This window comes from Berghia stephanieae, chromosome 9 (assembly GCF_034508935.2).
Source record: "Berghia stephanieae isolate SIO BIC M18660-M18661 chromosome 9, UCSD_Bste_1.3, whole genome shotgun sequence".
In the NCBI taxonomy this organism is placed as follows: domain Eukaryota; kingdom Metazoa; phylum Mollusca; class Gastropoda; order Nudibranchia; family Aeolidiidae; genus Berghia; species Berghia stephanieae.
Genome location: NC_088368.1, coordinates 34,147,617 through 34,172,616, shown reverse-complemented (window position 1 = coordinate 34,172,616; position 25,000 = coordinate 34,147,617). Strand labels below are relative to the sequence as shown.

Below are 25,000 nucleotides of genomic sequence, written 5' to 3'. Positions count from 1 at the left end.
GTCTGGTGATTTCCGAAGACTACTGTCTCATTTTTGAATATTGAGTACAACTACACTATGTTATATCTTTTGTCTAAAACTTCATTTTGACGTACATGTTAGTCGTAGATACTTAAGAGCATGTTGACACTGACAATAAAAACGTCAACTGTACCTTGGTCAACTTAAGCTACACGAAAACCAACCAGACCTGATTTAGACATTGTTTGGGCCGTAGATTCGCTTACTACAAATTATATTGATTGATTATAATACACCCATCTTGCTATGCCAAAGACTTCTTGACGAATGTTTTGGCTTCCTATAAGTTCGATGGCTTGGAGTTTTTGCACAGTGGTGGTGTTTAATCCCATCCATAGTGGAAGGGGACATATTCTTCTCGCCATAATGTTTTTAATGCTTCGTTTGTTTTATTTTGTTTTTCGCTGGTCCTAACTGAGGACCAAGCGATATTTTGTTTTATTACAGAATTTTTTTTTGTAAACACACGATCGCGTATTTGCTGAATGCTAAATGACATGATGTATTGCATCCATTGTGGAATTGTCTTTTATAGCGTTATTGAATTATACTGTACAAATTGGGACGTCCTAATCTACATCTGTTCATTTTTAACGTTCCTTGTCCTATTTCCTTGGTTTTAAAATCTAGAACTTTTAATCACTCATTTTTTCCTTTACGCCTATATAACCTAAATTAAGGCAACAAAACTTTATAAAAGAACAAAAATCCGACGCCACTCAGCTGCACTTCGGTATTGGTATTTCCCACGCAATTTTTATCACTTATTTTAACTTCTCTACACGACTATTCTCAAAGTTCATATTTTGAGTGTTGGCACGGTTATATCCGGATGTCATATGTTGTGATACATCTAAAAACTCAATATTGCAAGATTTAGAAAACCTTAATAAAACACAAAAAAAGTCAGCATTCAGTTTAGAAGCGACTTTTAAGAGAATACAACAGAATAAAATCTTCCAAAAGCTTCGTCTTCAAATTATATTGATTGATTAAAATGACCCCATCTTGCCAAAAACTCCCAAACCTGAGACTTCCTTGACCGTCTTGCTTCCTTGAAGTTCAAGGTTTTGGAGTTTTTGGCAAGATGGGGTCGTTTTAATCAATCAATATTTGAAGGACGAATTTTCTGGCCAAAATTTTTAATTCGTGTTGTTTTTCAGAGGTTTTTTTTGGCAACATGAAGGTCATTTTAATCAATCGCTATTTTGAAGGACCAATTTTCCTGGTCAACGTTTTAAATACGTGTTTTTGTTTATTTTTCGCGGTACGACATAAAAGTCCTTCCATTCTCTCGCAGGATATTTGTTCATTTCGACATTTAGAGTTTTAAGCTGTTTATTTTAATCAATAAAATAATAATAATAAATATTATTATCATTATTTACCTCTTTTTAACCCTCTCCTTAACAACTATAGCAAAATCGTCTCATTCGTTACGACATACAACCAAAATCCTTCTCAGATTTCAATTCTAAAAATGAAGAATATTTTTTTAGGCTTGAAACTTAATTCCTTGTAGTGGTCAAGAATATTTTCTGAAAAAATTATACATAACACATTGAACTCTGAAGAAATGTTTTTGTTCCCTTGATAATGATGATGGAAACATGAACATGGCTGTCAATACCTCAACGTAGTACGTCACTTCCTCGTATGTTCAAGATACGTTAGTAACTGGCTCTAAACTTCGGAACAATGGCGGACGCCCTTTATGAAAATATTTCTCCGACGAACAAAACTTATCCATGACAAAAATCCCAATTTAAATCTGATCTGTTTTTTGATTTTTCCATTTTACACAAGACTAAAAGTTCTGCCAGCATGAAGAATAAAAATACAGAATTTTTTTTTTAGAACCACGATGGCCGCCGTTGCTGAGCTAAATGACATCAGATTATTGAATCCAATTGAGAGTAAATGTCTATTTTAGCGTTCTTGAATTATTCCCTTACAGATTGGGACGTCCACAATATCTATCTTTGTTCATTTTTAACTTGTTTCCTGATTATCCGTTGTTTTAAAAAAATCTTTCGATAATCACTCAATACTATTTGCCTTAGCCCTATCAAGACTCAATTAAGACGCAACCAAAATTGTATAAAAGGAACAAAAATTGACGCCACTCAGCTCATTGGTATTGGTTTTCCCCCGCCATTTTTATGATTAGTTTTAACTAAATCCTATCAATCAGACTATAATCGTTCAAACGTTCGCATAGTTTTGCGTGTTGGCACGGGTTATCCGGATGGCGGATGTTGTGAGTATTTTATCTAAACGCATAGCATCAATATTGCATAATTTTTTATCATAAGCTTAAAACAAAAAAAATCAGCCACCGTTTTGACAGCTTTTAGAGAAGTATCAAGACATAGCCTTCACAACAGCTTAGCTTTTGAAGAATTATTTGCTGACATTGACACCCGTTTCATCACTGATCATTCTCACAATATTTTGCGTTGGTTTGAGAGTGTATTTCCGTTACAACGATGAGCCCATAACAATTTGGGTTACCGGACCTGCAAATATGTACACATCGGTTTATATTATTGTCACTTTGAATCCATCGCACCCTTAATAGCGTAAAAATAAAGCTTTAAAATAAGATTTAAAAAAAATATCCTCCCACCAAATCCAAGCATCAGTAACCCACTTTATAGTCACCTGAAACAAGCTACAAAAGACATCTAACTTCTACGTCATGTCACAAGACCGAAGGGCTAGAGCTCAAGTGGTCGCTGGTTCGGATAAGTAAGTAAGTAAGTAAAAAAAAAATAATCTCAACTAATTGTTAGTCAATCTGGTTGTGATGTCTTGGTGATTATTCAAGGTGGTTGTTCCCCCTTTTTCTTATAAGTGGATTAAGGTAATTTTGATGACGAAACATACAAAACACTCATCCGTGACTTTGTTACCAGCCGATTGGATAATTGTAACTCTCTCCTGCACAGCCTACCAAAAACACCGCTGAACAGACGGCTACAGTTGATGCAAAATAAAGCTGTTTGCACAGTTACAAGGACAAAGCCTTGGGACCATATAACACCGGTCCTTAACTCACTGCACTGGCTTCCAATAGATAAAAGAATAAAATACAAAATCGCATGATTTGCTTAGAATTGCATTCACCATACATCACCTGAATACCTTGAATGCCTTGTCGGGGAATATAAACCAACTCAATCTCTGTGATCCGGCAGTTCGTCGCTAATGGAGAAAAAAAAACATCCCAAGAACAAAGTTTACTGCGCGTGGTTTTGCATTTTCGGCTCCAATCATATGGAATTCTTTACCACCTAAAACCCGACAATGTGAAAGTCAACCAGTCTTCAAACGGCATTTAAAAACCAATCATTTTCATTCTGCTTATCGTGATTCTATGTGAACTTCTAACAAGATATGTGTTTGACTGTTGTAGTGATTTTGTAGTCGAGAGAATGAACATGTGTGATACTAAAAAAAAAAAAAAACTATTGTAAAACACCTCTGAGCACTATTTGTGGATACTGGCGCTAGACATATCAAAAAATGAGTATAAATAAATAAATAAAAATAATGTTACAATGTTTCGCAACTCTACATTGAGCATAACATACAATAATATAAGACAGTGTTCAATGCAATGAGGGTAACCTACATCAATTTTGTTTTAAAAAATAATTCTATTCATATATTTATATCATTCAATTTTTTTTTTAAATTACTTATTCATTTTTTTTTTTACATCTACTCATTTCCGGTGAAGTGTCATTTCCGTCCGTATTGGTTTATACACAATCGCCCCTTAATTATACAATTTTCAAATTCAGACAGCAACTGATTAAAGAAGGGAGGTAAATCTTTCCCTAGAAAGCCTATTTATTGATGGGTTTACGTCCTTCACGCTCTGAGTTCACCGCGCCCTTGATAGAATAAAAATATAACTTCAAAATTAGATTATATTATTTTTAGGAAAGAAAATTCTAGACCCTCGACGGGCTGTTAAGTAATCTAGTCTTGGCGATTTTTTTTTTGGTTGTCTCCCTTTTTCTTTTCTGTGGATTAGACTGTTTTACGACATTTCACAACTCTGACTCCAACCCTTTCCCCCCTCTCTATCTGTCTCTCTGTCCATCTTTTTCTCTCTATCGATCATTGTTATCTCCATTGGGTTGTCAGACCTGCAAATGAGTACACTTTGGACCAACAGACTTATGGCATTATGTCGGAATGGAACAGACGACAAAAAGGGAAATGAAATTCATAGTGCAGTGATCAGAGATTGCATTATTATTATTATTATTATTATTATTATTATTATTATTATTATATTATTATTATTATTATTATTATTATTATTATTATTATTATTATTATCATTATTATCATTATTATCATTATTATCATTATCCATCATATTATTATTATTATTATTATTATTATTATTATTATTATTATTATTATTATATTATTATTATTATTATTATTATTATTGTTGTTGTTCTCATCATCATCATCATCATCATCATCATCATCATCATCATCATCATCATCATCATCTCATCATCATTCATTCATCACTTATTATTATTATTATTATTATTATATTATTATTATTATTATATTATTATTATTATCATCATTATTAATATCACTATTATTATTATTATTATTATTATTATTATTATTATTATTATTATTATTATTATTATTATTATTATTATTATTATTACTATTATTATTATTATTATTATTATTATTATTACTATTATTATTTTTACTATTATTGTTATTATTTTTAAATGTGAGAAACCGTAGTCATAGTCATCGATACCGCTAATTAAATTAACTCAAGATTCAAATTTTAAACGATAATAATACCATTTCCTCATCCAGTTTGCTCCACTATCATACCACTTTGAGATGATCAGTAACATCTAGAGAAACGTCTTTCAACCATAGTTGTCAATTTGGCGTTTTAAATTCCAAATTCCAAATCTTGGCTTTTTCAAAACATCATAATTTTGGCATCATTTTTAACCCATCTCTTATAATAATAATAATAATAATAATAATAATAATAATAATAATAATAATAATAATAATAATAATAATAATAATGATAATAATGATAATAATAATAATACACATTTATACAGCGCTCATTATCGTGTAAAAAAACAAACCCAGCTCTGGGCACTTTACAATATAAATTATCAATTTTGAGTGGAAAAAAAAAATCTCTTCCCGCCAAATTACTTTATTACATAAAATACTAATTTTCATTCTCTAGATGACAAGACAAAGTGATTTCTCGATAAATTTGTTCCCTTACTCAAGAAAACTGATGCCTGGAAAAATGACCAGTTTTGGTATTTTTCTTTGACTTGATAGGCATTTTTTGAAAACTGAATCTGGCAAACCTGGTCTTAACCTGCCCTCTGGACGCGTCTGAACGAGAAGGGCACAGCACTTAGTTAATGGATTGCATAGGGAGAACAATTTACAGATGGGAAATAAAGACAGGCAAGGGAATGTCTTATGCAAATGAACATTTTCTGGACTTATTTCTGAAAGGATGCGGGAAGTGGGTGGGGGTTATGAGGGTGGAGAGGATGGGTCAGTTAGGAAAGGGTGAGAGCATCGAACTAGGTGTCCCGATGGCTCAATTAGCTCAGTTGGTAGGGCACTCGCTTCACACGCGAAAAGACCGAGATCGATCCCTTGTGAAGTCGAGTTTTTTTTCTTTTGATTCCTACCCCCCCCCCCCGCCCCCACCCTGTCCGCCCCAGAATTGATTGGGTAGTTTGGTCTGTTTGGTCTGGAGGAACTTAGGTTGCGATTGACTAGCGTCCCGTAAAAGTGGTAGCAAGCTATTACTATTGTTTCACGTTATAGAAACAGTAATATACGCCATTTCCATTGACTCTCATTCTCCTTCTTCTTCTTCTTCTTCTTCTTCTTCTTCTTCTTCTTCTTCTTCTTCTTCTTCTTCTTCTTCTTCTTCTTCTTCTTCTTCTTCTTCTTCTTTTTCTTCTTCTTCTTCTCTTCTTTCTTCTTCTTCTTCTTCTTCTTCTTCTTCTTCTTCTTTCTCTTCTTCTTTCTTCTTCTTTCTTCTTCTTCTTCTTCTTCTTCTTCTTCTCTTCTTTCTTCTTTCTTCTTCTTCTTCTTCTTCCTCTTCTTCTTCTTCTTCTTCTTCTTCTTCTCTTCTTCTTCTTCTTCTTCTTCTTCTTCTTCTTCTTCTTCTTCTTCTTCTTCTTCTTCTTTCTTCTTCTTCTCTCTTTCTTCTTTCTTCTCTCTTCTTCTCTTTCTTCTTCTTCTTCTTCTTCTTCTTCTTCTCTTCTTCTTCTTTTCTTCTTCTTCTTCTTCTTCTCTTCTTCTTCTTCTTCTTCTTCTTCTTCTTCTTCTTCTTCTTCTTTCTTTCTCTTCTTCTTCTTCTTCTTCTTCTTCTTCTTCTTCTTTCTTCTTCTCTTCTTCTTCTTCTTCTTCTTCTTCTTTTTCTTCTTCTTCTTCTTCTTCTCTTCTTCTCTTCTTCTTCTTCTCTTCTTCTTCTTCTTCTTCTTCTCTCTTCTTCTTCTTCTTCTTCTTCTTCTTCTTCTTCTTCTTCTTCTCTCTTCTTCTCTTCTTCTTCTTCTCTTCTTCTTCTTCTTCTTCTCTCTTCTTCCTTCTTCTTCTTCTTCTCTTCTCTCTTCTTCTTCTTCTTCTTCTTCTTCTTCTTCTTCTTCTTCTTCTTCTTCTTCTTCTTCTTCTTCTTCTTCTCTTCTTCTCTTCTTCTTCTTCTTCTTCTTCTTCTTCTTCTTCTTCTTCTTCTTCTTCTTCTTCTTCTTCTTCTTCTTCTTCTTCTCTCTTCTTCTTCTTCTTCTTCTTCTTCTTCTTTCTTCTTCTTCTTCTTCTTCTTCTTCTTCTCTTCTTCTTCTTCTTCTTCTTCTTCTCTTCTTCTTCTTCTTCTATCTTTCTTCTTCTTCTTCTTCTTTTCTTCTTTCTTCTTCTTCTTCTTCTTCTTCTTTTCTCTTCTTCTTCTTCTTCTTCTTCTTCTTCTTCTTCTTCTTCTTCTTCTTCTTCTTCTTCTTCTTCTTCTTCTTCTTCTTCTTCTTCTTCTTCTTCTTCTTCTTCTTCTTCTTCTTCTTCTTCTTCTTCTTCTTTCTTCTTCTTCTTCTTTTCTTTTCTTCTTTCTTCTTCTTCTTCTTCTTCTTCTTCTTTCTTATTCTTCTTCTTCTTCTTCTTCTTTTCTTTTCTTATTCTTATTCTTTTCTTATTCTTATTCTTATTCTTATTCTTTTCTTATTCTTCTTATTCTTTTCTTTTCTTATTCTTTCTTTTCTTTTCTTATTCTTTTCTTTCTTTTCTTCTTCTTCTTCTTCTTTTCTTCTTCTTTTCTTTTCTTCTTCTTTTCTTCTTCTTATCTTATTCTTCTTCTTTCTTCTTCTTCTTCTTCTTCTTCTTCTTCTTCTTCTTCTTCTTCTCCTTCTTCTTCTTCTTCTTCTTCTTCTTCTTCTTCTTCTCTCTTCTTCTTCTTCTTCTTCTTCTTCTTCTTCTTCTTCTTCTTCTTTTCTCTTCTTCTTCTTCTTTCTTCTTCTTCTTCTTCTTCTTCTTCTTCTTCTTCTTCTTCTCTTCTTCTTCTTCTTCTTCTTCTTCTTCTTCTTCTCTTCTTCTTCTTCTCTCTCTTCTTCTCCTCCTTCTTCTCCTCCTCCTCCTCCTCTCCTCCTCCTCCTCCTCCTCCTCCTCCTCCTCCTCCTCCTCCTCCTCCTCCTCCTCCTCCTTCTCCTCCTCTCCTCCTCCTCTCCCTCCTCTCCTCCTCTCCTCTCCTCCTCCTCCTCCTCCTCCTCCTCCTTCTTCTTCTTCTTCTTCTTCTTCTTCTTCTTTTCTTCTTCTTCTTCTTCTTTTTCTCTTCTTCTTCTTCTCTTCTTCTTCTTCTTCTTCTTCTTCTTCTTCTTCTTCTTCTTCTTCTTCTTCTTCTTCTTCTTCTTCATCTCTCTGAAGGACTACTTTAGAACATCGATCTGACATCCAATGATGATCGATCGATTTCTTCTGTCGATGGAGAGTAAAATAAAAGGAGTAAATGTGACTCGTGTAAAAGTTCAACACAAATTAAAGAGCGTTTCGGCCTTTACCCTTCTTCGGGTTAACGTAGAAAATAACTAGAAAGAGGGAAAAAAGAAGAAAAGAATATGTATGTATTTCATTACCCAGCCGTATTGCATTGAACAACGCTACAATTCAGCGCCCATGATCACCTCAATGCTCCAACTTCGGCAACAATAGAAACAGATATTATGATTTCATGGCTCCAGTCAGACAGCACTACATATTCTGATTATTTATCAAGGACCCAACTTTACTCCTAGTGTGACAAGAAATTTGACAGGAAATTGCGCGACTTCCCCCATACCACTGTGAGCGCAATCCAATCGAGCTCATTTTGGACCCAAGTAAAGGGAGATGTGAGAGGAGGAACACCAATTTACTCTCACCGACGAGGCAGTAAATGATATAACAAGGGGGACTGGGAAAAAGCATGCTCCAGCCTTCGCAAACTGGAGGAAAGTTACATTTCATTGGATAGAGTGATGCACGAAATCTTTCCATAGTCGTTTCATTTCTCCATGTCTTTGTTGTTGGTGGTGGTGTTGCTGTAGTTGTTATTGCTGAACACATGTACATATTTGTGGAAACACTGTATCATACATTGATGAATTTCTACTTTTGACCAGTTTACATTAATTTTTTTTAAATATAGCTGTTATAAGCGAAGTCCTTTCCAATTAATGAAAAAATATTTTTTGATTAAGACAAATTGATTCAGAGGTTCATACAAACTCTTGCATTAAGGCACAGCTGAGAAAAAGAAGAAAAACACGCGCCACTTATTAAATATCTGACTAAAGTACGTTCTCTCTTTCTCAATCTACGTAAAACTGATTTGGATAAATCTGATTATTTATATTTTACAATCACTTCACTTCACTTCATCTGGATCATCCGGAAATCATTCCGGGTTAAAACAGTGGGTCATATTCATATTATGATATAATATCGTAAAAGTTTCCTCTGGTTTACACTGGTCTTAGGACAAATAAGTCCCTGGTTCGAGTCTCACTCTGGAAGGCGCAAATCTGAGTCCATAAAAATGACTCTTAAGTCATTTTCTGTCACCGTACTCACGTATAAAACGAGTACCTACCGGGTGACAGCCTTGTCTCTGTCGAATTAAAACGTTGTAATATCGCCTCACAGGCGTCATGTCTCGTCCTACATTCTAAGTATAGCTGTTGGTTTGGGACCCCTTATAGAACGCTTTGATTACATTTAATCGATATTAGGCTATACAGTAGCTCTACTTTCGTTCATCCGAGTTGCAAAAAGGCGTTTTGTCAGTGAAAGTTATTTATTGATTTTGGTTTAATATTTCAATATCCATTTATTTGTCCATTCATCAACCCAACTCGGAAAAAAAGCTCCCCAAACATTTAAAACATTTTGGCAAGGAAATTCGTCCTTCAAATGTTATATTTATTGATCAATGAAAATGGCCTTCACCTTGGCAAAATCTCTCAAACCTTGGACTTCCTCGAGGACTTCCTTGAAGTCCCAGATTTTTAGATTTTTGGACAAGCTGTGAGTTGCTTTCATCATACTGGGTGGGGATCCTAACCTCTCATCGTGGGCAGGGAGGCAATTACTGTGTCTTCTATCCCTCTATATCTGTTTTCCAATTTGCCTTTTGTCTTTGTCTTGGAATGAGATCACTTGGTTTTGTCATGGCCCTGGCCAGAGACTTTAGCTGGGAGAGAAACATTCAAATGTATAGTTATTGTTTTTGGGAGATGATATTCTTTTCCATGTAAATCATCTCTCTGTTATGTATTATTATCTTTGTTGTTTTGAATTTACAATGTAAGCATTTTAGTGTGTTCCTCGTAGTGGGATCCTGTGCACGTGTCTGGATAAGACTTATAGGTGACCTCAAACTAAGTACATTGAAGGTATGCTCTTGGAATCTACACCTATTCCCTATTTGTACTATTCCCCTTGCGGGTGGTTGGATGGGAGCATCACCCTTGAATCGTATACCTATGATGTTCGCATGGGTTTACGATCCGATAGTGATGTCGTTTCTTCTTCTCTTTACTAGCCTATCCTGCTTCTTTGGTTTGTGATTGTATTTTTGACAGGGGATATTTTTTTTTCTGTAAATCTTCTGCCTGTTTGTTCTTGGTTATTTATAATTTAGCTTATGATATCTTTAGGTTATGATTTTGATTTACATTTGTACTATTTTTGTTAGTGTTAGATTGCTTGTTTTTTTTGTTTCAGCGGTCTCTCATATAACCTCAATTGTGTTGGAAGAGACCTAAAGCAACAAACAGACAAACAAAAATACTATTCCCCTTTGACTTACCTTTTCAATGATGCTTTAACTGTAATTCTAGAACTTTTTACTATCCCATTTTCTTCTTCTTATTTTTACTGGTGCTGATGTGACCTAAATGTGTCTCAACCGCCGTAAAACCCTTAAAAACTAAAACAAAACAGTTCCTTTCATCGATTGCTATTTGAAGGGCGAGTCTTCTGGCCAAAATTTTCAATAATGTTTTTTCAGAGTACGACATCATTGTTTTACTGCAGTGGTGTAGGAAAAAAAATAATTACCTGAAAGTGTAAATGCCTTCAAAGCTGAGTTGGACAGATTTTGGAAAGATTTGCCAACAATCTATGATCCACAGTGCTACCACACAGACTAAACCCTTGAAAGATGAATTGGCAAAACTGAATACTTTGCCTGAAACATCTACATTAATTCAATTCAATTCAATTCAGTTCAATTTATTCATCCCATAGGGGAAATTTTTCTTTAGGGTCTATTCCAATGGAAGACTGGAATAACCCAAGCGTCAGCCGCAGTGCAGCGCCGCAAAGGGAGCTAAGGCTAGGTGACTTGCTCAAGGCCACTCAGAGCGGCGGGTAGTCGAAATCGGCACCTTTTGGGTACGAAGCAAAGACCATACCGCTGAGCCACGCGTGTTTTGAAAAAAAAAAATTATTAAAAATTGAGCTTTATTAGCGCAATATCCACTAAATGTGCTAAAAGCGCTTTACAAGGGGTCCCTGGTCAACAGCAACATTTAACATGTAGGACGAGGACATGACGCCTGTTAGGCGATATTACAATTTTTCGGACAAAGACAACGCTGTTAACGGCCAGGTACTCATTTTACACCTGATTGAGTACGGTTAGAGAATGTGAGTAAAGAACCTTTTCCAAGGACTCAACTATGCGCCGAGCTCGAGGCTCGAACCTTAGGACCTTCCGATCCTAAAGCTAGTGTCATACCGTACCACTAGACCACATAGCCGAGTCTCTATGTTTGTTTTCTATTCTTTGAAAGAAGTGCCGCAAATTGAATACAATCTTTCGACCCCACGTAGAACAATAGAACGAACGTCGTAATACCACGAGAGGGGTTTTAACATTACACACTCGTGGCCCCGTGGCTAATATTTTTGTAGTGTCCACATACCACATAAACCCCATGAGAGCTCAGTGATAATGTAAAATTGCCTCTTTGTGTGTGTGTGTGTGTGTGTGTGTGCGCGCGCGCACTTGTGCGTGCGTGTATCCGAGTGTATAATATGTCATATTGATTTATTTTACCTTGAGCATGGCCTACTTCATTCAGAGCCATTAGGCCCAAGGAGACGGAGTTTATCCCGGTTTCTATAGCGTGAAATGGAAAATTGCAATTGTTTGCTACCCTTTGGATAGAACGCTAGTCTATCGCAAAGTACTTTCCGCCAGATCTAAGAGACCCAGCTACACAATCGCTGCTGGGTGGACAGGGGGGGGGGGGGAGATGTCCGATGTAGTAAAAATCAATTCATACACGATAAAGTCGTTTTATTTTATTTCTATTTGTATTGTTAATGTTGTATGTTTTGTTGTTGTTGTTTGTTTTGTTTTTTTTTTTGGTATTTTTTTTTTTGGTATTTTTTTGGGGGGGGGGGGGTATTTGTTTTTGTTTTACGTTTTATATTTTATTTTGCAATCTTTTTTTCAAAAACTAAATTCTTGCTCACCGACATCTCTTCTCTAATTTTTTTTTCTCCAGGACTCAGTGGAGGCGGCAAAAGCACGTTGGCAAAGCAAGTCAGGTAAGTTAAGGGTCTCCCCACTTGTACTCAATGAAGAGCGATATTACATTGCATGATGATTAGAGGACGTGCGGCTATGTGGTCTTGTGGTATGACACTCGCTTTCGGATCGGAAGGTCCTGGGTTCGAGCTTCGCGCTCGGCGCATAGTTGAGTCCTTGGAAAAGGCTCATTACTCACATTCTCTCACCGTACTCAGGTGTAAAATGAGTACCTGGCCGTTAACAGCGTTGTCTTTGTCCGAAAAATTGTAATATCGCCTAACAGGCAGCATATCCCGTCCTACATGTTAAATGTTACCGTTGACCAGGGACCCCTTGTAAAGGGCTTTGAGCACATTTAGTGGATATTGCACTATATAAAGCTCAAAAGCTCAAAGGGTCTCCCCACTTGTTCCCAATGAAGAGCGATATAGCATTGCATGATGTTTAATAGGAAGAAGCTTTCGTAGGGGTCGCCTTGCGATTGTTAATGTACTAGAATTAAGAATCCTGGGTGGGGTTCATGACCTCCCATAGTGGGCTAGGAGGTACATGCTGTGTCTTCTATCCCCCTATATCTGTTTTCCAACTTGCTTTCTGTCTTTGTCTTGGAATGAGATTACTTGGTTTTGTCCTACCCCTGGTCAGATATCCTGGCTGAGAGGGAGACAGTTAAATGTCTAATTAGTTTTGGGAGATGATATTTGTGACTCATCGTTTCAAAACGGTTTATGTCGGAACGACCCACATGATTAAAAGCCGAATTTATTGTTAAACGGGTCAAAAATATAAACTGTTGGCATTAGCACCCTAAAATATGGTTGCCATTTTCCTCAATAAACCATACAAACTCAACACAAGTCTGATATTTCTGGCTATAAATTCAATTTTCAACATCTTAACCATCCCGTTTTGAGGCGAAGGGTCACATTTTTTTCCTTGTAAATCATCTCTCTGTTATGCACCGTATTATGTTTTGTATACACATTATATTATATGATTTGTCAACATTTGAGTGTATTCCTCTTTGTGGGGACCTGTGCTTGAGTCTGGATGAGACTTTTAGGTGATCTCTAAGTACTTTGATAGTGTGCTCTTGGAATCTACATCTGTTTCCCATTTGAACCAATTCCCGTTTGTCTTCATTTTTCTTGGATGCTTTAATTGTAATTCTAGAACTTTTTACTTTCCCATTTTCTCCCTTTTTACTGGCGCTGATATGACCTTAATGTGTTGCAAGCGCCGTAAAACCCTTAAAAACAAACAACAGAGTAAAGAATCGATTTACAAATGTTTAGACTACGGAAGGCGCCCATATTTCCCTTGCCCCTCACCGCCTCAAGAGTTAGATATTCTTGTGTCACATGCTGTTTGACGAGACTTAAAAGTGACTTGATAGGTAGTCATTCATTGTCATTAATAGGTCCCCTGAAATAAGAATCTATCCCGGTTTATATACCATTAACAGACTGTAACAATTACTTACTATTCTTTGGATAGGACGCTAGTCTATTGAAAAATACATTTTACCAGATCTGGCAATCCCAACTATCAAATCACTGCTGACTGGACAGAGGGGGCCTGACAATGCATCGGAGATTTTTTGATGCCGAAACTCCACACCTGCCGTACTCTGGAAAAATCCTATATTTGAAAATGTGGCCAGAAAACTCGTCCTTCAAATATTGATCGGCAAAAACTATCAAACCTGGGACTCCGCCGATTTAAATGATCCTGAACTTGGCAAAAGCTCTCGCACCTGGAACTTCGCGAAGGTGTAGCCAAAAAGACAACGAGTTGAACTGTATGGCCTCGCTCTTGCTCACTTAGAAGCGACTGTACTGCGGCTGACGCCTGGGTTATTTCCAGTCTTAATTAGGAATAGTCTTAAGGTATTTTTTCAGTTGGTTGCTGAATGAAAGGAATTTTACCTTTATTTATTATCCTTGCCGTCCTATTGTACACGTTTTTATTTAAAATTATTGACAGACTTATACACGATCAAGGATTCACGGACAAAGAGCGAGAGTTCTACAGAGATCTTCTCCGGAAAAACCTGGCATTCGCCATCTTGTCGGTGTTGTCTGCAATGGAGCGTCATGGGATTGCTATGGAGTCTGACGAATTAACGGTGAGTATGCTAATTTCTATTAACTCCTTTTTCCATAAGGAAGCTCATTCCATAAACGAACGTCGGACGGGAAGAAAGAGTATAGGCGGATGTATGTTCTTGACGTTTGAATTGATGATTTGATGTCGTCCTCTTGTTAGTCTATCTTTTGGGTTATGTAATTGGGGAGTTTTATGCTGGTGTTACCTATAATACTTTTTGGAAGGTACATACTTGTTTCTTTCACAACGATGTTGCATTTTTCCAGACCTGAGTTTTCTGTGAGTTTTGTAACTCTATTGTAATGTGAGTATTTATTTAAAAAATAAAAAAATTGAGCATTTATATAGCGCAATATCCACTTAACGTGCTCAATGCGCTTTACAAGGGGTCCCTGGTCAACAGCAACATTTAACATGTAGGACGAGACATGACGCCTGTTAGGCGATATTACAATTTTTCGGACAAAGACAACGCTGTTAACGGCCAGGTACTCATTTTACACCTGAGTACGGTGAGAGAATGTGAGTAAAGAGTCTTTTCCAAGGACTCAACTATGCGTCGAGCGAGGTTCGAATCCAGGACCTTCCGATCCGAAAGCGAGTGTCATACCACTAGACCACATAGCCGCACAATTATTAGTTTATTCTCTTTGCAGCTCTATAGACACCTAGATCACCACGCTTCTCAGACAGTTGTTCTAATATGGTGATTGGTAAAAAAAAAAAAAGCGAACAACATATATTTTACAATCGATGGTATGTGACTAAGTAAAATACTCACTGTTCTACCGCTTGGTCATTCGAACCAACACAGGAAACTGTGTAAATGTAAAGGTTTATACTATGACCGAGAAAATCATATGATAACTCGTCACCAATTTGGCGGTGTAAAAACAATAACAATGGTCAGAGAGAGAGAGAGAGAGAGAGAGAGAGAGAGAGAGAGAGAGAGAGAGAGAGAGAGAGAGGGGGCGATATCATTCACGTTATTGTTTATAAACAACCAACTATGTTTTTCCGAGCACGTGTGAAGGTGTGTCACAAATTCCATGTTTTGATTGGTCAAAAATCTACTCGTTAATATCGTATCATTTTGATCTTGTTGATATTGAAATTTAATTCATAGTTAAAATTATGAAACTTTGGTTAGGTTTTATTTTTGTTTATGGTTTGTTATCTTTTATTTCGAAGAATGATTGTAGATCTAGTCTCTTACAGTGCAAAAGACTAAAGTTGAATATATTATATCCAATCATTTACCTATACAGTGGGATCCGCATAGAGTCAACACTCTTAAAATCAACTCATGTTTAAAGTTTCCTTTATCTAAGTGTCCACCGTTGATAATGGATAAAGTCAACTTTGCTTATATAATATCAACCAATCTTTTGGTACGGCTATGTCGACGTTATCCGGGTTTCACCACAATTTCTATTTCTAAAATCGCCTCCAGCACAACAATATAACGATTTGAGACAACGGATCATCAGTGAGAGTCGTTTTATTATTATGGAAAATACTTATGTTTTTTAATTATAGGAAATATCTTGTCAGATCAAGCAAAAGCTGAAAGCCAAAACTACAGCGACATGCGTCCTTGACCTTCAGGCCTCCATTATTCATTTGGTGTCCAAGACAAAATCACAACTTCGTGAGTTCATGGAAAACCACATGTCGGTGGAGGAATGCGTCTCGTGTGGATAGTGAGTCCAATAGATTCTTCTTCTTCTTCTTCTTCTTCTTCTTCTTCTTCTTCTTCTTCTTCTTCTTCTTCTTCTTCTTCGTCTTCTTCGTCTTCTTTTTTCTTCATCATCATAGTTTATCTAATAAAGCGAGTGACTCATTGAGGTTGAGCATTAATAACACTGTCGATGTTGCAAATCCCATCAAAGAAAAAATGTTTCCTACCTGATAGTCTGTACTTCATTTTTAAAGGTCTCAATATTTCTCACATGTTTGATACCATCGGATAAGTTGTTCCAAATTCTGTTATCTTCCCATTGACCATTGTGGGGTAGTTGCACACATATGTAATGGCTTGTGATCGTATAGTGGTGTTTTTGATAGATGGTAGTATTATCCTTTGCGTTGTGTTGTAGATGTTAATAATGACGAAAGAGTTCAAGGGCCGGTGATGATGATTGAATGCACAACATCAAAAGATTCAAATAAAAGTCCAGATTCCAAGTTTCATTTCTTACAGTTTTATTTGTTGTGATAAATTCAAAATCCAAATCATGATAAATTCCAAATCCAAATCAAATAGCATGGTCATAATTCAATCAGTTTCATAAATTCCAAATCCGTAAAATCAGTCCACATGTAAAGTCAATTTTGCCTAAGTAACCATTTTCAATATTCGTGGAATATTTCTAAGTCCGTAAAAGCAAATAAATGATGGTGAGCACAAAAGGTTTAAAGTGTGCAGCTCATGGTCAAGTTGAATCCAGAATCAAAAGGTAGAATGATCCCCGTTTGATCAGACACACTGTTTTATATCCTATTGTAAACTGTCCCACAATTCCTTTCACCAAAGGTCAGTTTTACGCCTAAATAATCAAATGGCGTACGCCTAAATAATCCGTACGCCCAAATAACAAATACGCTACGCCCAAATAATATCGTACGCCTAAATGATGAATACCAACTATAACTTAATGCTTTTATCCCCAAATACCAAGTAACACCGATCAAAGAAATAATTTTCTAGTACTCAATATAATGACCAATCCTTTAACTTTGGAACGTAAAACTGTCCTAGACTACTCAATATAATGACCAAGTTTAACTGATATACAAGCACTGTGAACTCATTAAACCCACTTGCTATAAGCTAACTCTCTTACACCATATCAACCTAGATTGCATGCCTACAATCCAAACCAGCGGCCGGTGATCGAACTCGGTACTTTTCTTGTACGAAGCAAGGATTGTACCGCTGAGCCATGCTACCCCCCCCCCCCCAGAGGTCAGTGGCCAGTGAAAAATTATTGTTCCAACGGTGTGTCCTTGGTTAAGGCAATCAACACATCGCCTCACTCGAGTTATGTGTGAATGAGTACCAGGCAATAAGCAGTGACGGATATTGAAAAATTCTTAATACAAAAAAGACGCCTAACAGAAGACCGGTACTGTATGGATGGACATATGTTTCCATATGGCTCACTGGGGGAATAAATGAAAGATTGAGAAGCTCACTGAGTATGGTAAATTCGTGGAAATGCGACATGTAAATGCTCATATTTTTTTTTACTGTTTATTTTATCAGCTCTTTTCAGAGAGCATACAGTTTTATATTACTCAAAATTGCATTCCTTGACAGCCTCCTACGAGCCACAGAGCGCATTCTTTCCTCAAGTTATGTTCCCAATGACCTCGATGTTCTTCGGGCAAGGCATAAAACAACAGGCATGAATGAGGTTGTCTTTAATTTCAAAGGGTTGGAGTTTAGGTGAGAGGTAGTTTTTGTTATTGTCGTTATTGTTGTATCTGATGACGATGATGTTGTTGTTGTTGATAATGATGATGATGATGATGATGATCATCATCATCATCATCATCATCATGGTGGTGGTGTTAGTGGTGGTGTTGGTAGTGGTGATGATGATGACGATGGTGATGATGATGAGGCGAAGATGGTGATGATGATGATGATGATGATGATGATGATGATGATGATGATGATGATGATGATGATGATGATTACATCGACGACAACGACGACAACAATTATGATGATGATGATGATAATGATGATGATGATGATGATGATGATGATGATGATATTGATGATGATTTCCAACAGGTTGTGTGACGTGGACGGACACACTTCATTCAAATCAAAATGGCTACAAAACTTTGACAATGTCTCTGCCATCATCTTTTGTGCATCTCTGGGGTCCTACGTCATCAAGAGTAAGGAGAAAGACGATGAGGTGAGCTAACCATACCAAGTCTTTCTTACTAACCATCAGCCTCACATTGCAGGAGTTTTGTCCTAGGCTTCTATTGTATGAAATGGACTGCACAGAATACTTCCCCTTTAAGATGATATCACATTTATATATATATATATATATATATATATATATATATATATATATATATATATACATATATATATATACACACACACACACACACACACACACATATATATATATATATATATATATATATATATATATACATATATATATGTCACTTACGATTGATAAGTTTGTCAAAGTGGTTTTTAACATTAAAAAATCCCCATAACTGTGACGAATCATATTGCAATCCTTCAAAAAGTTCAGGTTCCTTCGGGATTTAAGTCATAAGATTTTTGTTGTTGCGAACTCTAAGTCGAGGGAATATCATTTGATGAGAGGTGATTTGTTATAAAGTTTAAGATCATCTTTCCACTAAGAACACAACAAATACCGCTCAACGGCCATTTAAGCAAAATTACAAAAAACACGTCCTGTTTCTTGTTCCTTATGTCATCACCCCAATGAAACAGTACCACACCACTTGCTTGAGTGTCAACCTTTTGAAGACCTCCCATGCACATTCCTCCCACCAAATCTAAGCATCAATAACACTCTGTATAGTCACCTAGAACAACTACGAAAGACGCCTAAATTCTAGGTCATGCATGGCACAAGACCGAAGGGTTAGTGCTCAGCTGGTCGCTGGTTCCGATAAGTGAGTAAATAAATAAGTAAGTAAGTAAGACAGTAAGTAAGTAAGTAAATAAATAAGTAAGTAAGTAATTAGATTTAAAGTTTAGGAAATGCAGATACATTCATCCTCCCAACATTTACCTCATCCCGGTGATGATGATGATGATGATGATCATGATGATGATGATGATGATGATGATGATGATGATGATGATGATGATGATGATGATGATGATGATGATGATGATGAATAATGATGATGATGACAGAGATCATATTGACGATTTCTTTCATGTATAACGATGTTGATCCATTCCCCGTAAATGTATAAATCAACAATTCTACATAACATGGTTTATTTCCCATTTCTCAGACTGAACTTCATGACGCATTGCGAGCTTTCCAAACAGTGTGCGAGTACAAAGCATTCGAAACCACGCCCATTTTGCTGTTCCTCAACAAGTCCGACGTCTTTCAAAGACAGCTCACCATGACGCCATTGTCCACGGTGTTCGGGGACTATCGAGGTAAGAGTATTATGTATCACTGCGTTGATCTGGGATTATGATAATATTATCACTATGTAGTCTTGTTGTACGACACTCGCCTTCGGATCAGAAGGTCCTGGGTTCAAGTTCCTCTCTGGGCGGCGCTTAGTAACAGTTGAGTTTGGAAAAAGGCTCTCAACGTACCCAGCCAGGTGTAAAATGAGTACCAGACCGCTAACACGCGTCATTTCCTGCATGTTAAGTGTTGCTGTTGACTATAGACTCTATGCAAAGCTCTCTGAGCACGTTCAATTGATATTGCGTTATATAAAAGACTCAATTTTCTTTCCATAGATAGTCAACGAACCTCGATATTTTGTGAGCGAATCAGCTCATTATACGGTCTATCGAAAGTAACTCATTTTGTCTGAAGAACAGTTGGGCAATGAACATAACTGATTTGACTCCCGTAAAGACTGATAATCTAAATAAGGTCAGTAGACACCAGCAAAACATCTTCTTTCAACTAAGAACTCAACTCAGCTATCTTATTAAAATTACGAAAGACACGTCCTCTTCATGTCTCGTATGTCATAACATCAATGAAACATTAACAACAAATCAACCTCTTGAAGACATCATGCACATTCCTCCCACCAAAGCCAAGCATCAGTAACACACTATATAGTTTAATGGAAATGTTGCTGCTTGAAGCTCGAATAAATAAATAACAATGTGAAATTGAATGTAAGCTTCAATTTAATATACGAAAACAGACACATATAAAATGGACGTTTCGGGTTTCCCCCCTTATCAAGAAAACAGGATGAATGAAACACTATAGACTATATTAAATTGAAGCTTACATTCACTTTCACATTGTTATTTACTGTATAGTATAAATAATAACCTTGAAGAACTACAAAAAAACATCTAACTTCTAAGTTGGACCGAAGGGCTAGAACTGAGCTGGTCGCTTGTTTGAATAAGTAAGTTTAAAGAACAAACAAACAAGGATTTATTTTATATATTTTCCCTCGTTTCGATTCAAAATTAATCGAGATTGTTAGCAAATATTTCGTACAGATATATATATATATATATATTATATATATATATATATATATATATATATATATATATATATATCCACAACCAACAATTAGTTCCTCTTTAAAATACAATAGTCGACGCGGTGTAATCTTATTCAATTTATGAGGTTGATTGTGCGATATGGACAAAGGGTAGATATCGGTATCTTTGATTGTGCGATAAGGACAAAGGGTAGATATCGGTATCTTTGGTTGATTGTGCGATATGGACAAAGGGTAGATATCGGTATCTTTGATTGATTGTGCGATATGGACAAAGGGTAGATATCTGTGTCTTTGGTTGATTGTGCGATATGGACAACGGGTAGATATCGGTGTCTTTGGTTGATTGTGCGATATGGACAAAGGGTAGATATCGGTATCTTTGATTGATTGTGCGATATGGACAAAGGGTAGATATCGGTGTCTTTGGTTGATTGTGCGATATGGACAAAGGCTAGATATCGGTGTCTTTGGTTAATTGTGCGATATGGACAAAGGGTAGATATCGGTATCTTTGCTTTTATCAATGTAGTTGTCCAAAGAAAGAATCGTCTGATTGTTTATTTAAACCTATGTACTTTTGGTTACAAAAATTACACCACAGTATAATAATAATGATAATATTAATAGTAATAATAATAATAATAATAATAATAATAATAATAATAATAATAATAATAATAATAATAATAATAATAATAATAATAATAATAATAATGACCTCCCATAGTGGGCAGAGGGGGACATACTGTCTCTTCTATCCCCTTATATCTGTTTTCCAACATGCTTTCTGTCTTTGTCTTGGAATGAGATTACTTGGTTTTGTCCTGGCCCTGGCCGGAGTCCTAGCTGGGAGGGAAACAGTCAAATGCATAGTTATTGGTTTGGGAGGTGATATTTTGTTCCATGTAAATCATCTCTCTGTTATGTATTACTATACACATTTGTTATTTTGAATGTTTAATGTAAGCATTTGAGTGTATTCCTCTTTGTTGGATTTTGTGCTTGGGTCCGGGTGAGATTTATAGGTGATCTCAAACTAAGTACATTGGTGATATGCTCTTGGAATCTACATCTGATCCCTATTTGTTCCCAGTTCCCCTATGTCTTACTTTTTCTTGGATGCTTTAATTGTAATGCTAGAGCTTTTTACTGTCCCATTTTCTTCCTTTTATTGACTAGCGCTAATATAAACTAAATGTGTTGCAAGCGCCGTAAAACCCTTAAAAACAATAACAAAAACAAGAACCTGACATCAGTAGTCCACTCTTAAATGAGGCTGTTTTAAACTAATTCAAGTTTGAGAGAAATTAATCGAGTGAATTACATAAGTTTTAAGTCAGCCGTCATTGCTCAGATAACTATTTATTATCATAGCAACCTCTACAAAAACAAAATTCCGAAGCCCTCCAAGTATTTTTTTAATGGAGAAAAGAGAGGTAACTTAGGTAAACGCCTAGTAAACACAGCGACTTAGACCCAGTAATCCGTATGAGACGGATATTGCTCTGCGCGTGACAATTTCGACAATTTTACCCTCTGAATGCCTTGTCCGTCTTGTTTTTGTAATCTGATGATTATGTCGAGATGACTTCTTCTTCTTCTTCTTCTTCTTCTTCTTCTTCTTCTTCTTCTTCTTCTTCTTCTTCTTCTTCTTCTTCTTCTTCTTCTTCTTCTTCTTCTACTACTACTACTACTACTACTGCTGCTGCTGCTACTACTACTACTACTACTACTACTACTACTACTACTACTACTACTACTACTACTACTACTACTACTACTACTACTACTACTACTTCTACTTCTTCTTCTTCTTCTTCTTCTTCTTCTTCTTCTACTTCTTCTTCTTCTTCTTCTTCTTCTTCTTCTTCTTCTTCTTCTTTTTTTTTTTTGTTGAAGAATTGAATCATAAACATAAATAAGACGAAGAAAAGTGTGATACGCCTCGTCAAAACGGTATTAAATTAGCATTCTGAAAATGGAATTTGTAGTTTTTAAAAAATATAAGTTTGGGTTACGTGAATTTCTTTTATTGCAATGAATAACTGTATTTTCGTAACTTGCAGAAAATGGCAAGCCGCGTTTCATACCAAATATTTATTTCATACCATTATGTCGGGATGAGTTAATAAAAGTTAAAAGTTAATATAGAAACAAATAAATGATAAGAAATATGAACTTGGAGGGGTTGTTTTGGTTGTTTTTATTTTTCAAATTTATTTTTGTTGTTTCTGTTGTTGTTTTTTTGTTTTGTGATACATATTTCTTTTTGCAATGTAAGAAATTGTAATTTTATTCTCCGCCATAACGAATAGAAAGGAACACCAAATCATTTCATATTTGTGAAATTTGTGACTAGAAGGGCCTATAATATTTTAAGCACTAAGCTCTTTCCGGAATATCATTTACACCTGAGTATGGTGAGAGAATGCGAGTAAAGAGCCTTTCCCAAGGACTCAACTGTGCGCCGAGCGCGAGGCTCGAACCCAGGACCTTCCGATTCGAAAGCGAGTGTCATACCACTAGACCACATAGCCGCCATAAGTGTTGGCTTTACAAGGTGTAGACGCCTTGGAAATCAAACTGAACGCACATGTAATGGATATTGTGTTATATGAATATGAAAGCTCACTTTTTTTTTCAAAATCTGTTTAACCCTTTCCTTACCAGCCATTTAAAGAATTTTCCCCAGAGAATTTCACACCCACCAAACACAAAAATAGTTTTTTCATACTCAAACAGAAAAGCAACAAATACATTCTATGTATAATAATTCAGCAAAATGAACTCTACAACACAGTGTCATATTTTATAGCTATAATAAAAGATTAGTCTTTAAATTTTGTGATTTACAAAAGAAATCTGAATGATAAAAGTGATGGTTGGATCGTAACGAATGAGACGGTTTTTCTTTGATTGGTAAGATGAAGGTGAATCTTTTGTTTCGTTTTGTCTTTTATTTTCCAGGAGAAAATGACGTAGAATCAGCCTGCAAGTTTATCCAGTCCTTGTTCGTGACGAATGTCGAACCCAAAGATCGTCGGTTGACTACACAGATGACGAACGCCACCGACACACCACATATTCGTACAGTCTTCGAGGCCAGTCTTGCCGTCATCGTCGACAACGCATAATAGGGAAAAACATAAGTGTGATGTCAAAACATACTGGTTCTTATTTCATTAGAAGTGTAAAACTACTCTTCCGGAGGACTGGACACCTACCTTGCGTCATTCATTCATCTTCTGGTTTCAGAGTGATGGCATCTTATTTTCTAGTCTACATAATATATGTTGGTCGCCAATAAAGATCACACATCAACGCTCTTTTACGTCCCGTAATCCTAAGAATCTGCCTATACACCCTGCTACTAAAATAGTTATACCACATTTAAGTAACCTATTCATTATTAGTACTCCGAAAGACTGGTAACGTACACACTGCCAAAATTTATGAAGCAAAAGATAGAGATTTTGATGTTACCACCTTTCTTCCCTATTGTGACCAGCTATCTCAAGGAACAAACAAAGTACTGGAAGTTGAATATAATATTATTATAACCACCATAAACGTGGAACTTTGGGTTAACTAATTTTTCTTCTTTGTAGTGAAGAATGGATTGTAGATACAATGTCTTGCATTGTTGGAAAAAAAAATCGGAAATCGTATTTCTCATCATTTTTTCTAAATTCACTTTTTGATGTCCTATTCACTTTGACCTCATACCGAAGTCATTCGTGGAGTGGCGGATGCTTCGACTGTAGAACTACCCTCTCCCGGCCAGGCGGAGTTGTCGTACCAGAAAGGTCGCGGGTTCAAGCCCCCATCGCCACGAAGTATTTTTATGTTATTCTCTACTATTGTCTGGCAGTTTTCTACTCATTGCATTTCTTGTTACTATGTAATTATGGAATGTTTGCCAGTTGACTGGAAATAAATGGTCACAGACACGGAACGGGCTAAACGTCCACCGTATGTCGGAAAGAGCTGACTTACGTCCCTGGCATATTCCCATCTTTCATCTTGGCGAATTGGGGCCGTGAACATATGATCTTCTCCAGGCTGTCATGTTGGCTACAACAGAGGAGGTAGGGAGGGGGGTATCATGCCTTCCTCCAGGATGCAAAACCCATTTTGCTTCTAATTTTCGCAACTGTCCTCCTCCGTGTTTCCCTTAGTGTTCATTTATTCCTCTTGCTGTCGCCTGTCCATGTTAGTGTCGGAAAAGAGCTTGCTGTTTGAAATTGAATTATTTATGGTCACAAATAGGAAATCAGTCCAGGCCTCCCTCCAGGATGTATATCCCATTTTGCTTTTTTCCTTCTCCACTTCTGTCCTCCATGTTTCTCACGGTCTTCCTCTAGCGGCCGTCCATGCTAGTGTCGGTAAGAGCTTTGTGATTGAAATATAATTTATCGTCACACATATAAAATTTGGTGTATTTTTCTATTCGTTATGGTGGAGAATAGAGACACAATTTCATGCATTGCAAAAAACCCAAGGTTC

General features: G+C 36.3%; 1 protein-coding gene across 1 annotated transcript in view; it reads left to right on the top strand.

Annotated features, from left to right (window-relative positions):
* LOC144980102 (guanine nucleotide-binding protein G(t) subunit alpha-3-like) overlaps positions 1–25,000 on the top strand; it is a 116,010-nt gene that overhangs the window by 89,370 nt on the left and 1,640 nt on the right. Inside the window, exons 4-10 of the mRNA XM_078927629.1 lie at positions 12,111–12,153; positions 14,123–14,264; positions 15,785–15,948; positions 17,568–17,696; positions 18,051–18,180; positions 19,283–19,436; positions 23,462–25,000. The exon at positions 23,462–25,000 is cut by the window's right edge and continues 1,640 nt beyond it. Coding sequence (XP_078783755.1) covers positions 12,111–12,153; positions 14,123–14,264; positions 15,785–15,948; positions 17,568–17,696; positions 18,051–18,180; positions 19,283–19,436; positions 23,462–23,628 — 929 coding nt within the window. The 3' untranslated portion in view covers positions 23,629–25,000. The remainder of the gene's footprint in view (positions 1–12,110; positions 12,154–14,122; positions 14,265–15,784; positions 15,949–17,567; positions 17,697–18,050; positions 18,181–19,282; positions 19,437–23,461) is intronic.